The sequence below is a fragment of the Anser anser genome (genome assembly GCF_964211835.1).
Source record: "Anser anser genome assembly, chromosome: 1".
NCBI classification, from domain to species: domain Eukaryota; kingdom Metazoa; phylum Chordata; class Aves; order Anseriformes; family Anatidae; genus Anser; species Anser anser.
The window spans coordinates 7,166,506-7,181,651 of NC_139720.1; the positions used below are offsets into that span (position 1 = coordinate 7,166,506).

General features: G+C 42.5%; 1 protein-coding gene across 2 annotated transcripts in view; it reads right to left on the reverse strand.

The window, feature by feature from the left end:
* Positions 1 to 15,146, reverse strand: part of SEPHS1 (selenophosphate synthetase 1) — a 24,950-nt gene continuing 9,804 nt past the window's right edge. For both annotated transcript variants that reach the window (XM_083819654.1, XM_083819653.1), the window contains exons 4-9: positions 13,881 to 13,988; positions 12,955 to 13,109; positions 12,080 to 12,170; positions 8,686 to 8,785; positions 7,188 to 7,400; positions 1 to 2,302 (exon numbers count right to left, since the gene is read on the reverse strand). In XM_083819654.1, the coding sequence (XP_083675780.1) occupies positions 2,088 to 2,302; positions 7,188 to 7,400; positions 8,686 to 8,785; positions 12,080 to 12,170; positions 12,955 to 13,109; positions 13,881 to 13,988 (882 nt within the window). In that variant the 3' untranslated portion in view covers positions 1 to 2,087. The remainder of the gene's footprint in view (positions 2,303 to 7,187; positions 7,401 to 8,685; positions 8,786 to 12,079; positions 12,171 to 12,954; positions 13,110 to 13,880; positions 13,989 to 15,146) is intronic.

Here is a 15,146-nt window from a genome sequence, read left to right on the forward strand (position 1 = left end):
TAGTTTTCGATGCTTTATTTTGGTGTTCAGAACGGCTGTGAAAACCCTAAAACGTTTTGTCCTGTTCCCCCCACCCCCAACAAAGTCAAAAATTCAGTTACTGCTTTGAGGTTGCGTTGTGAACACACAACTCGGACTCAGTTTCCAGGAACAGGATTGGCCATGTCCTCGTTGTTTTGGTACAAAAGAAAAAAAAAATGAAGAAAACTCTAGCTTTTCATAGGTGTCTGTTGAGAACGCTACCGAGTGGAAAAAGATGAGCCAAGTTTTGCCCCAGACTTCACTAGGAGCAAGACTGGAAATTTAAACCTTGCATGTTGCACACGACAGGTTTGTCTCTAGCGAGTCATTTTTCACAGACAGAAGCCCTTGTTATTCTTGCTGGTAGTGGTATTGACTATCAAAGATTTTCTTCGTCCTGGCCTGAGCATCAAGGAGCTAATTCCATAATGTGGGAAGCTTTTAAAAAGAGCTGGTTCAGAGAAACGTGCTCGGTTCCGTTCCACAGAAGAATCGCACGGTGTGGCTTGGCTCCCGGGGGCTGGCAGAGCAGAGTTAGCAGCGAACGTGCAGCTTTACACACCCTCGGAGGAAAAAGATGGGTTTCGGCTTTCGTTCCACGCACAGGGCTGCTCACAAACCCTCGTCTGGGTTAGAGCAGGCACAGCCAGGAGACTTGCAGAGGATACAGAGGAAACAATTCACATCCATTGCATACTTTGCGCTGGCAAGTAAAATAAACGCAATGAAATGGACAATATGCTTGTAGATAACCTGCTTGCCCCTAAATTCTGGCACACAGGAGGAGATATTCTAGATTACCATGGGACATCACAGCTTGCAGAGCTGACCAAAGGAGTAACAGCAACAATCAATATAATTACACTTGCGTTAAAACAAAAGATAAAGGAGGATCTCTCCTCTTTCCAGTTTGTAATTCAGGTAGGAATCAAAAAAGTTCATGCGTTTATACAAGAGCAATAAAAAAAATTAAATATTTATTTTGAATAACAAGCTTAAGTTCAAGCTGCAATGTTGGCAATGTAGATTTTAAACACAGATCACAAAAGCGTGCACAAAAATGTATCTGAGCAAAGAACAAAATAATACTAAGAATTATACTAAACAGCTGCTGATTTTAAAGAAACAAAAAAGGCCTGTAATCACTATACAAAATATAAAATGTATTAAACACTACCATCCACAGAACAGAGGTTTATTTTAGTTTGATTATATTTAAAAATTATTTGTGTAGTTATTTATATAGTGAATTGTAAATGAATATTATACAGTAACCTCCTTTTGGTCTGCAAAACCTTTGTTGCACTATAGCACATCCAATCACATTGCAAAAAAAAAAAGATTATTTTTCCTTACTATCAATAAAGAAAATCATTGATAATACAGTAAATATTGTCAGGGCTACAAATAATGAAATTAAAAATGACTCCTTCGACTCTGAAGTGCTTTCCATGCAAAGTCAGCACTTGCTCGTTTAAACAGAGTGCACTACCAAGCAATGTCCAGGGTCGTAGATGCTCTTGGTAAGACTAAACCTTACAAAAAAAATAAAAAATAAAAATAAAAATCAAAGATTGAATGTAATCATGCAACCATCTTACTACTGGGCATACCCACTGTGTCGCTTATCAAATTTATTGCCTCTCTGGAATATCACTCAAGGCATCAAAATTAGACTTATGATAAATATACATATAATGAAAGGACACAAACTGCTATTCGACACTACTACTGGTAATGTCTGTGCTACGTGAAAGCACCTTTAAAAAGAGCCTATGCGGCAAGAGATAAGTGTCTAAAGATTCAAAATGAATCAACAGTATTGGATAACAATATAATTCTCAACTCAGAAGCTGCCTCAAGATTAGGTGCATCTTCAGTTAATGTAACAGGAAAAAAAGGCAATGGATTTTATTTCATTAATTGTATCCACTCATAAACTGACCTAAGGCCACCAGATGTGCAGACACAAGTTTTCTTTTCTTTTTTTTTTTTACAGTTCTTTTTAAATTGTAGGATGATAAAGGAATAGATCTATTTAAAAACAAACAGCTATTTCATCTATATTAAGAGGTGGCACCCGGCGTTGGGTTCACGTTCTGAGTGGCCACCTGTGGTGCAACTTCAATGATTCGTGGTTTGTCTATAATTCTGGCCGTGCGGTTGCCCTTCTCTACAATGCCAATAATCCATGCTTGGTGGCCCTCGCCGTATTTTGGAGACTTGATCTCAGCACAGAACCGTGCTGCTTGTTCCCGTGGTAAACAGATGAGGAGGCCTCCTGAAAAAGGAAGAAAAAAAGCAGAGCGTTAAATGCCTGATTGCAAAGCGTTTCAACCTGAACGTGCCAAATTCCTGTTTAGACACAGACTCGGTGACTTCGGTGGATTCCGTCAAACTGCAGGACTCCAAGTGAAGACACGGTGGAAGTCTGCGAGCTCTGGTTTTACAGAAAAAGTTCAGTGTTCGGTGCGTATGTAAATGAAGCCAAAGACACAAAAAAGATGCTGGCAAAGGGACGTCGTGCTGATGCCAACAAATGACATAGGAAAACAACGCCAGCATTGTAAACTTCCAACAGAGGACTGCAAAGTGCCTCCGCAAGAAGCGTACACAGGAACATTTTGGATAAAGGTCATATTCAGATACCTATAACCACGGATTGGGAGCAGCTGATTCTGCAAGTAACCCCACTGCCTGTGACGAAATCCTTCATCAGAACAGGGACGGTTACAACAGAACACAAAAGGCAGAAAATTAAACCCAGGCTTGACCCAGCGCTCCGCGACAGTCAGTCCCTTTGACCCCCTTTGTTAGACGGGAAGTTTTCTGACCTTGTTTGGCCTTTCCAGTAAGATCTTTTCTTACAGAGACAACAGGAAAATATTTACTAATGAATGCTTTTCAGGGGCAGCACCCTAAGTAGCTAGCGAGGTTGCCATTTGGTTAGTAAGAACTCCTGCATTTGAAGAATCCCAAAGCACTGAAAAGGGGATTTTGCAAATATCAGAATGAGTTTTGTTGTCAGCCAGGGCACAAATTTCCAGGGGGCATAGATGGAGTCACTAAATATTTTGGTGCTGCCCTCTATTACTAAAAGTTGCAGGTTTTCTGAATTGCTTACTTTTTTTTTTTTTTACATTTATGCTGTACTGCAAATCTGTGAAGCACTACAACGCGGAGCTGCAAATTCATCTACAGATGCCTAGTTAAACCTCAAAGTGTCGCGTGCTCCACACAACTTGCATAGCTCATGCCTATACAGTGCTACGTTCCAACAGACAGCCTCTTTTAAGGATAATTTATAATTATATGTATTTTATAATAATTTATAAGGATATGTGGAAGCATGAAAGTTATTTTTGGGCTTCTATATGGAGCAAATGAGCGCGCCATCCAGAAAAACGCCTACCTCTCTCACAGAGATTTCAGAACATAACATCCAGGTACCTCCATCAAAAGCACAAACCAACAAAAACCAGAAACGTGAAAACGTTTAAGCTGCTCCATACGTAGCAGACAAATCAACTGCAACGGAACGACGTGCCGTTCCTGTGGAAGGCCCTAAATCAAACTGAAGAGCAACCCAACTCACAGTGCAGGCGAGTCAGGGAAGAGAATTATAAGTAGCAGTGCACAGAGAGTGCTGACCAGCCAGAAGGGAGAAGTGGAAGTACAGGGAGAAAGAGAACCAAGAAAGAACATGAGAATAATCTTTGTTCATAATCTCTTCCCCATACACTCTTCCTGCAATTTTGTTATCACTTGTATGCTCACCTGGTTAAAACTCTTTGGCAAGATTTGGAAAATGTACCAAATCCCAGCTAAAACATACTTCCACCTGCTGGCTGCATCCCCCGGTTTGATCAATAACTTTTAATAAAGGCTACGGGGCACTGTTGGTCAGCGGTAGGACTCCTGTCTATGGAAATCCTAAATATATTTCTGTGGTAGATTGATCAGTCTCTTTAAACCTTTGGGCAAATCCCAGGGTTTTCCACTCTATTACTAGTATCCCCAGCTGCTCAGAGTGGTTTTTGTCCCATAGACGACTGCAGGAAATCCTCACCTGGGCAATGTCACAGCCACCAGGAGCTTAAGCTGCTGCAACGTGCCTAGGGAAAACGAAGCAGAAGTGCACACAAGCAGCATTTCAAGGAGCACCAGGTTTCCGAGGTCTGCAGCCACCACTACTGAAGACAAAGCAAACAGGCTGCAGACGGAACGGACAAATGGCTCTGGCAGCTTGAGAGTTCGTTGTGTGCTTCTTTGGGGGTGGAAAAGAACGCAGACGCTTGCTATCTGTTCAGGCTTACCTTTCTAAAAGCGTAAGGGGTGGTTTTTTTTGGTAAGAGGTTTTGAACATTGCTGCTTTTAACTGTTGTACTGCAAGCAGGGAACTGGCCACTGAAAACTCCTGAACAAATCTCCTGGCTCCCGTTAACAGCTTTCTCTCATGACTAAAAATAGGCTGAAATCCTAAGCCTTACCTCTCAGTGAGGCAACAGCCCTTCTTTTCTATCCGTCTATTTTCACAAAATGCACAGAAACACTGTATCGTTGAGACACTTCTACTACACTAACAAAGCAGCCTGACACCAGTCAACAGCTTCAAAAGTTATTACAAGAGGGCTGGCAAAAATATACACGTGCTCAAGTATCCTAGAGTATCCCCCCCAGAATAATTCTGTAACTTATTTCTACAAGCAGCCAGTCTAATAAGCAGGATTAAGTTTTCTGCAACTGCAACTTTAACCATTCCCAAGGAGTTGCCTAGAAGGTAGCCCAAACTCTCATAAACCTGGAATTTTCAGAAAACACCACAAGCAGCAGTGCCTGGAGGATGGAACACATGACACACGAGACCTTTCCAACACTGACTTTTGTCAACAGGTGCCCAGCAAATGTGCGCTGGGAAAAACAACAACATTCTTAAAATCAATTCACATTGTTTTCCAGTAAATTTCACGTTGCCTGCCCACTCCGCGGAAAAACATCTGTTCACAAATGAAGAAGCCACAGACAGAGCATTTCTGGAAACTTAAGATACCAGAGAAAGAGCGTATATATAGATTACGGTATGAACAGCCATGAGCAGCCCTAAAAGGCATCCTCACAGCTGGTCATACAGGTGCTACAGGTGCCGCAGGGCACATGCTTGCCTCCAAATAAATCAACCCTTGGACGTGAAGTGGACAAGCAGCGTGGGTCTGTCTGCAGCTCACCAAGCTGACACACGCTGCTGCAACGTGCCAGACTAGCAAGCAATAAGCATAAAGCCCACACGTGCAGCTTTACAGCTTTCAGACCCTTTAGCTTTCATACCATGTAGCTATTACATCCACCTGGCTATGGATCTCTCTAATATTTGGCAGACATGACCCTGTAACAAAACCCCGTTTTAATGCTACGATGAAATCAAATATAGGTGTTTTGAGGCACCCGAAGTTCACAACTAACCAGATATTGCTGGTTTTTCCAATCATCACCTGTTTCTGCTGAAAGGTAAGGCAATTCTGAGTTTCAAACACCTCTTACTCTCGTTCCCAAAAGGGATTCAGAAGTTGACTGTTCTCCCTTTCCATACTCTCTGTTTGTTTTTACATTCCTTCAGTGAAAGGACAGCACTGTCCCTGGGGTGCAGAAGGGGCAGCTCTGAAGACCCCAGCACCCAGTTTACAGCTAGACCATTCCCATGCCAGCTGCACGAAGCCTGCGTCACAGCCACTCACCTGAAAGAGCCATCTTGCAGCTCCAGATCTGTGTCCAAGCTATTTTTCAGCCTCTCTGCAACTGGTAACAAACGCCCCGTGCAAGCAGCACACGCAGCAGTGCCACTTGCACTCTGGTTACGCGGACTCCTAGCTAGAAAGAACCTGCCCGGTGCTACCAGCCTTATTTACAGCTCACCAAACAGCCACAGCTATTTCTGGCCTCAGCTGACTGAAGCTGGATTTGAACTCCTGAAAGGGTTCATGTCCCATATCCTGTTACACAGCATCTGAGCCACACGCTCTCTGTAGGACAGAGCATCTGTTATAAACACAGATGGCTGAGGAACAATTCAGCAGATCGTGGCAAGTTGTGTATTCGCTGGGGGAAAAGTTTATGGCTCTCACTGTGATGCTTCTTTCCAGAGCCTTAAGACTGTTTTGCTTCAAGGGGCCCCCTCTGTTGTGAGCTGCAGAGAACTTGGATAATACTTTTGGAGAGCAGGAAGAGGGTGGGGAAAAGAGATAAGAAAAAAGACAGATTCGTTGCTATATCTTCTCCATTTCCCAAAGAGAAAGAACAGCGAGATTGAAGAAGAAAAACAAAATGGAACAGGACAGACGGTTCAAAGGGAAAACGAAGTACAGAGACTGCCAGCAGACGACGGTGATTATTCTGGTAGGCAAAGCAGCCTACACTGAATAAGACAGAGTTCAAATAGAGCATCAGAAGTTTTAAAATCACCTGATGAGCGTTTAAATGTTCATCTGAAATTAACTTGATGCTCATAGCCTGATTTTCAGTATGTCTGTATTCACTGTCACTGCAAGGGGCAGCTGTATTAACTAGGGAACTCAAGAACTGAGGGGGTCAGAGACCAAATTCTTTTCTTGCGGCTGCTCATAGCCCCTGAAGTCAGGTTTTATAAACTTAGGACAGAAAATCTGTATTCTCGATGTCTGTATGCTGTGGACAGAGAAGGCTTCCCTCAGCCTGGCCTATTCAGCACCCAACTTCACACTCCTTCCGAATGAGAAGCCAAACTCCACTCATTTAATTAGCAACCTACTGCAGGTGGTTCTACCTTTCTGAGAGCGCTGTGCCAGCTGTGCTGGGATTCCTTGTTCTGGAGCTAATAGCTATGAGAAGAATGCATTTCAAAAGAACTCAGAACCATCACCGACTCTTAACTGCAAAAGGTTCCAGATACCAGGCACGGCGATGGTTTCTATGATAGCGTTTCATAAGGAGACGTTCAGAACAGGATGGTGGTTTGGAAATTAGGCTGAACAACTTAATTGTGAAGATTTATACGGCTAATGCTCCTTAACTTGGACATAACGCAAATCAACGGTGATTCTGAGCGCAAAGTACAGCATTTATACATTTGAAATGTTATTTAACTCCGACGTAGAGACGCAGGGAAGGAAAAGAGTGATACAACTGTTGCTTACCTGAAGTCTCTGGACAAGTCCCATGCATAAGGCCAAACATGTTTCCACAAGCCTTACTGACAGCAGCCATCTTAGCGAGAACAGGGAGGTTATGAATAACGAAGGACACCTCATTTCGCTGCTGCTTGGCAAGGTTCTGTGCGTGTCCCAGGATTCCAAACCCCGTGATGTCCGTAGCTGCGTGTGCGTTGAAAGTGTGCATGAGTCCAGCAGCTTCAAAGGAGGGAGAAAAAACCAAACAAATCAGGAAAAGAAGTACCTGGGAAAGTAACGTTTAAACGATGCTGTGTGCAGTTTGAATGAAGTTGCATACCTTTAATTCAAATCAGTTCTGCTTACTGTTTAAATTAAAAAAAAAAAGTGTTTGAGAAAAGATCACAGTGGAACTTAAGTTCTGGGCACTTAGCTTAAGCTGGACACTTAATTTAAGAGCTTAAGAGCAAAGCCTGCAGGTCGTGGGGGAAGGGAGTGAAGCTGGTGGATGGACAGGCGCAGCCAGCCCGAAGCCCCAGCCTCCCCACCTATGCATTCATGAAATTCTTGGGCATTTGCAACTTACAGAGCCCTGGGTATCAGAAAGGCACCTCTGCATGCAGCACAATAGCTCCAGGTAGGAATATTTAAGTGTTGTTAGAAGTGCCTGACAAAAGCGAGGGCAGAAAAACAAAGCCAAGAAGGTTTTGCCCTTCTCTGGGGCTTCCCAGTACGTGAGCAGGACTGAGTTCTTTTCCATAAGACAATCCTGGTCATTTATTTTTCCTGGAAGACTTTGTGAAAGAATGAAAAAGCAGTGGGATGATGTAACAAATACCAAATGAAATCTGAATAAATGGGAGAAGAGCTATTTAACTATTCCTGTTCCTTCAACTGAGAAGGAAACGTCTAATTCAATTCTCAGCTCCTCTAAAGATACTTCGAGCAAAGGGAAATCCCAACTTAAAATTTCTATGGTAAAAGCAAAACAACCCCACCACCAATATTTAAAGAAAAAAAAAAGGAAGAAATACACGTGTTACATATTCCACACTTTGGGAAACACGTAATACGACAGCATAAAATTAAAAAATTAAATTGAAGCACAAAAAAGTTAAGAGGTTTTCCTTTTTTATTCCATTTTCCTTTTTTTTTTTTTTAAGCCTTATTGCAGTCAGGCCCTCCTGAGTTCTCTAGGCACAAAAAATAAAAAGGAACAAATCCCATAGTTTTCCCTTTAAAACATCCTCTAACTCACTCAGATGTTACTTGCAGCACTCATATGAGTCATAATCATCTCCAGCAGCATTTGTGTTTTTGCTGTATAATTAAAAGAGGGCGTTTGATTTTAATTTGCTTGCTTCACCAACACTGAACAGCAGAAAGACGGGGAAGAAGGAAGGGATAAAGCAGCTATGTCACACTTCCCCACAGCAGTGAAATGAAATTAAGTAGAGAATTGGGGAGGAATGACCAAAAACCCCATAATCTCCCCCACCTCCCCCAACACATGCATTTCCTTTACCTGTTCGGTTCAGCCGTGCCATATTCATCATTGCTTCCTGGTACGCTAGCTCTACATCTTCCTGCGTTACCACTAGTTTGATTTTATTCCACTTTTCTGGCTAATGGATGAAAGAAAGAGGATTTTCTTAGGTTTTCATCTACATCTTTTAAAGCACATCGCTATCACTTAAAATCCTTCATTCAAAAGGCACTCGTGATTTTTTTTTTATTATTATTTTTTAAACTGAGTTTAAGAGGAACAACAGCCTGAGTGTTTCACTCAGAGGTTCTGAAGCCTGCTGTATGTGCTTTACCCTCTTGCACCCAGGTGAAGTTCATTTAAAGGTCTGTTGAGCACCTAAGCACCTCTAATATTGCTTTCACCTGCGGTGTAGTGGAGTGGAACGACCTACCCTAGGCAAATTAGTCCTTCAAGGCAACTTTCTGGCTTGAACTCTGCAACCAAATGACAGGAACTCTGCTGCTGGATGTTGAGATTTTTAATCTCTGGCTTCTTTGTTTTTAAAGAGAAAGTTCTTCATTTCACACCTGGACGCTCTGATCAAGAAAGGCCACTGCTACCCAGAAGTCCAGCTCTCAAGAAGGTACACCTCACTCTAGTGAAGTAGGATTAAGACAGTTTTTCATAAGCTTCCTTTGCAGTTTAACATCAGCACATCCTTCCACCCATTCCCCAGTCTCTTGTGTGGATTCATGCCTCCATCACACGCTAAGCAACGCTTTTCATCCCCAAAGGCTGTCAGAACAATTTAGGAAATGGTACCTTATAAAGAGCAATTATTGTGTTCGAAACTGAAGTAATTCCAGATCCAGAAGGAAACAAAGCAACCATTTAACTGTTTAGATCAACACTACAAACGGGTTTGTTCTTTTTGCAAATAAAGTAAAACTACAGCGAACTGAAGTAAATAAAAATAAGATTATTTTGGAGCCACAAAGCCTACACTGCTATTCTACAGCATAAATACATTAAAAATTTTTACTTAACCAAAGTTGCAAAAACTGCTAAGAATTGCTGTAAGATGCTGCACTAGGGAAGGATCTTGTCAAAGAGGCTCTTATCCTTAAGAAGTGGGCACTGACTTCCAGGGGTGTAAGAAAGAATCCAGAAAGGTTGTAAGAAAAAATCCAGAAAAGGTGTAAGAAAGGGAAAGAGGCTGGTCAACTAAAAAAAGTCCTTTTTTAAAGACTAAAAAAGTATAGGAGTAAGATCAGACCTTCTGAAATGAGGTTGAACTTGGTCTGACCAAGCAAGCAAGACAAGCATTTTTATTTAGGTAAGTGAGAGAGCAGGGGAAAAATAAATGAGATTATTAACACCTATGACAGAATGAAGATTGATCTGGCTTTGGGTATGACTGAAAAACCTGATCAGTCATTTTGTGATAGTTTTGAAAATACCTTTTTGAGGCTGATCATGAGATGGGAAAAGGTCAGATGCTAAGAGTGGAAATGAGGAATGAGGTGAAAGAAGAACTAAAGGCTGAGGCTCAAACACAGATAGGCTGTAAATTAGACACAAATTCCTCCTGCTATAACAATCAGATACAGGTACAGTGGGCTTAGCGGGCAGGAAACAGAAAAGTTCACAAAAATCCCCAAAGAACTTTTAAAGCAAGCTTAGATAGACCTTTCCCATTCAGAGGTCTCTCACAGCAGGAACTAGAAAACCCTTCCTGGAGATGTACACCGGAGCAACCCCTTCCTTCCCTGACCTGGTCCCCTGGAGCCCCCACGGAGCCCCTCTCCCTACAGCCTCTTCCCTTTACACCCTAAAGAAGCTGCTGCCAGCAACATAGCTGGGGCTTAGCTGCAACCATGCTGCCAGGAACCAAGCAAGGAGGAAAATTTGGGCCTCCATTTGGATCTTCCTGCCGTAAAGGCAGCTCTCATGTGGTTATTGCTATGGGTTGCCCTTCAGTTGGTTCCATTAACTATTCACTACTGCTCTGTGTTTAAATACCTCTGTTTGTTTTGATTTTTTATTTGTTTTGGTTTGTTTGTTTATTTTTAAAGCTTGTTTTGTAGCCACCTACCTCTACACTCTGTTTTTCCTTTCTCGCCTGGGTATAAACTTGCTGTACTACGTACCTTCTTCCACACACTTTTCAACACAAAGTCAAATTCCTTTCTGAAGTTTGATTTACAGGTGGACTTGTGATGGGTAATTCCAGCTTTATTTTCCCTCCTCTTTCACAAGACAAAGCTGAAGACAAGGCAGCGCAGCTACTCAGAATTTTTCCTACCACAAAGATATATGCTGTTTACACGCAATATGAGAATTGATTTCCTCGCTGTCCCCATTTTTCAGACCAGAAAGTGTTTCTGGTTGACAGTCAGCGAAATTAGAAGTACTTGAAATATGTGGAAATGCAGAATATCCTTAATTTGCGAGTCTATTTGTCAGTATAATAACAGATATGTTAAGGAGTGAGATTATGGCCAGAAAACATGCTATAAAATGCATGTCTTCTTTCATTTGATTTTCATATCAGGATCATCTGAGGCCTTGATCCTTTTATCTGATTGGAAAACAGAGGATTCAAAATGGCTAGGCCATACTCTACAAAGGAGGAGAAACATGTCCCTAATTGCTCACGCTTCAGACTCCAATGAAGGTTTAAGCTGCTTCCCTCCCACTTTTGCTTTGGAATTAGGATTCATCTGACACCGCAGTGGGCGACAGTCAAGACTAAGTAGATTTCAGCTCACTCCTCTGCCTGCCTATTGGCTCGGTAGTCCCAAAAGTAGAAAAAGATGCATCTTTTTAAAATGTAAACTGAGCAGTTCTAGTTCTGAAGACACGGACTGGGAGCCAGACAACATAAGCAGATGCCTATTTTGTAGTCACTTTTCAGTTCAGTAGTTCCATTTTTGCCCGAAGTAACAGATGGAAATATGTCTACATACATAATGCTGCTGGAAATATTCTTACTGAACGCACAGGGTGAAACGTAGAGAGAGAATTCCGTGTACACGAGCAGCAAGCCCATGAACACAGACAGCAATCTTGGCCTAATTGACATCAATAAGCTTCTGCCAACTACTTTGGCACATGGAATAGGGCATAATTTTACCCAGGGTGCTCGTCTGTTAGTCAACAATTTTGTTTGTTACAGCAATGCCTGAGAGCTAAGAATTAGACCCAATTAAGATAGGTTCACTAAACGCAAACTAGTAAACTGCCTCGATTCCAAAGAGCTTTGCATGTAAGCAGATAAGGCTGACGCACCAAGGAGGAAGGAGGGGAGAGAGGAGCATCAGTCCCAGCTGAGGACTCAATATACTTCTCACACTACTGAAGTTTTTCCTTTTGAGATGTTGAGCGAATAGGGAAGGTCACCTTCACCCCACGTCCCTCTTCCCTACTTCTTTTTCTGCGGTGTACTCACAATATCTAGCCACTGGTGGACAGCTACGGCCACTTGTGTTCCCAAGGGTTTAGTTAATACAAGCACATCTCCTGGCACTGCATTGTCTGGCCTGAAAACAAAGAATTCATATATTAATTACAGAGTGCGATTCACACATTATTAGGAATAAGTGCTGATAATTATATTTTCACAGACCCGTGTATCTTATTGTGCAGATAAAAAAAAGACTAATTGCAGAATTACCCTTTGGGATTTGTTGCCAAGGGGCATTATTGAGCAAAAAAGCAGCAAACTTATTTAAAAGTGCTAATCCTCCTTTCTTGGAGTAGAACAATGCTTACAGTCACACTAATTTACATCTCTTCTTTCAATTTACCAGAGACATAAAATAGGAGAGGGGAAAAAGTGGGCTAGGTCACTGAGGACATAAGCCTAGCATCACTAGGATCCCAAATTCCTTTGTATACTGCAGCATGCCACAGTAGGATATTCAAGACTGGCTACTGTTAAACAGCCAGGCTGATGTAAACACAGCAATTCTCCCGTTCTCTACAGCAATTGATAGGTTAATTGGGAGATATTTATACATGCATCTTAAACTGGGACAGAAATTTATGTCCCAAAGCAGTCTTCAATACCTTCAAAGGTTAGAAGCTTAACTCTCAGAAGAGAGAACAAGATCAAAAGATACTGGGGGAAAAGTAAAAGGACATCCCATTTAAAAAAGCAAATAAAGTACAAAAGATGTGGCATCTGTTGAGTGCTACGGACAAATGCAAGCAGGAGAAGGCACTGCTTTATTCATCAGGAGACAGATCACAACACAGTATTTAAAGGATTTTTACTGTATCCCTTCAGACCAATGCCTTTGATTGTTCAGTGATTTAACTTACATTATAAATTCATTAGGCTGACAGACTGTCGTGGCCACTCCTCCTAAAACAATCCAGGGATTTAACACTGTTTGGCCACCAGTAACAGATGTTCCTGCCTCTTCTGCTGCATCTTTGAAACCCTGGATAATTAGAGGCATCACTTTGTCTCTTTCCTAGAGATCAAAACAGAAGTCAGAGTTCCGTACACAGCAGTACGAGCCATTTCAAGACCAGTCCGGGGCTTTAATCACTCAGGTCAAATCCCCTCACAGCAAATAATTCATGAAGAAAAAAACAGCCTCAGGAAGAAGGCAGCTTCCTGAAAATTGCATGTTATGCCATAGAGCAGCTCCCCGAAGGATGCTGAAGAAACATTCTCCAAAAGGTCGTATAAAACTGGAGAATTCAGAGAGCTTTGAAAACTCAGAGCAAGTGTCCTGCTGTTGTAAATGAGGTACAGCCAGCAGTACAGTGCAATCGGGCAACGTTAAATCGAGATGCATTTAGCCTCCCCTAACTTGTAAAATTTCAACTTAACTTCCTTCTAAGAATAAACAGTCCTTTTTTTTTTTTTTGGCTAGAGCAAACGTACATACATGCTGGTCACTTCCACCACAAAGAAATAAAAATAAAAGCAATCTATTTCAGTTTCTTCTGCTTCAACACGATGCTGCGAAGCTTGCATAAGCAAACCAGACGTATCCATTTCTGTGGGTATCACAAAGCAGCAGCAGATTACAATGCCACAGGAAAGTCAGTTTTTATCAAGTAACCTCAGAAAGTTTATGAGGCAAGACGCGCACTATGAACTGAGGCTCTCACTAAAACCACCTCTTGTTTAAAAGGTTTCAAACTTAGAGTAGAAAATACAACAAAAAAATTACATTCTAAGCACGTAGAGCTGTTTGGGTCCTTACTTCAAAAGCAGTTACCCCGCATCTTACCCTATCTGTCATTTTATTGCTGATTCCAAGGAGCATCAACATGTTGTCGCATTCCGTGACCCCCATGGCATAAAGGTCACTTAAGACATTGGCACACGCTATCCGTCCCTGAAAAAGAAAGAAAAAAAAAAATCTGCTGGGCTGTTTGTGTACGTTCAGACAAACACCTGCCACAAACGAGACATCTGGCGTGAGTTTGGGCTCAGAGCTGCTTATTCTGTGATTCTGTGATTATTCCAAAGGCTCCTGCACTCAGAAACCCAGCCCAAAATGTGGTGTGATCCATTCCATACAACGCGTCCATCTAGAAATGCAGATACCTGCCCCTTTGACAGGTAAGGAGAGAATTCACCCCAGCTGCCTTGCTCTCAGTAGCTCCGCAGGGATCTCATGAGTTTAGGCTCTTATTTTAGAGGCTGACATTACACTAGAGAAAAATCCAGCTTTGATAACGAGCTCAGCTCACTTAGACTGATATGCTCCTATTACCTCTAGTCCAGCACAGAATTCTGTACGCTGATGATGAAGGCTACGGTGTGTCAATTTACACCTGCTAGGAAGCTGATCCCAAAATCTAAAGCTGTAGTCTCTTCTGAACTGGAGTATATAGGAGACAGGGACCTGGATGAGAAAGCTCCTCTGCACCACCCCAGAGGCCACGTTTACTCTCAAGTTTTCGGGACAGTACTCTTCTTTCCAGGGGACACAGCTGTGCTAGCAGCACACAGGCACGCCCGGGTGGCTCTTGTGCTAGGATTTCAGTAAGAAGCCGCCTGCAGAAGAGAGCACATGCTGGGGATTGAAGAGCTCAGGTCTCCCAGATGCTGGCTTTGTCACGGCTCGGAAGCACGCACGGCTGCTGAGGCAAGGTGCCTGCCTGATCCACGCCACCTGTGTGGCGTGGGACGCGTGCCTGCTCCGTCACTGTTCAAGCAACAGGAGTTTTCCTACAGCGCGTACGCTTTTAGGAACTTTTGTGCATACAAACATCACCGATAAAACCCTCTCCAAGAGACGCAGAGGGGTATTTGACAGAAGACTGAGGAGTCGTGAAGCTGAAAGGACTGAGAAGGGTTCACTGGGGTCTCGTGAGCTTAACTACTCTCATTTTGCTAAATGAATGGATCTCAATTAGCCAGCAAGTCAGGTGGGTTTGGGTTATGAACCCGGTAGAAACGAGACATCAAGCTTCCTGAGGAAGATGCGGAACCTTCTGACACGGGGTGTGTCCCAAGGGAGGGCAAAATAATTTTAAAATACTTTCTA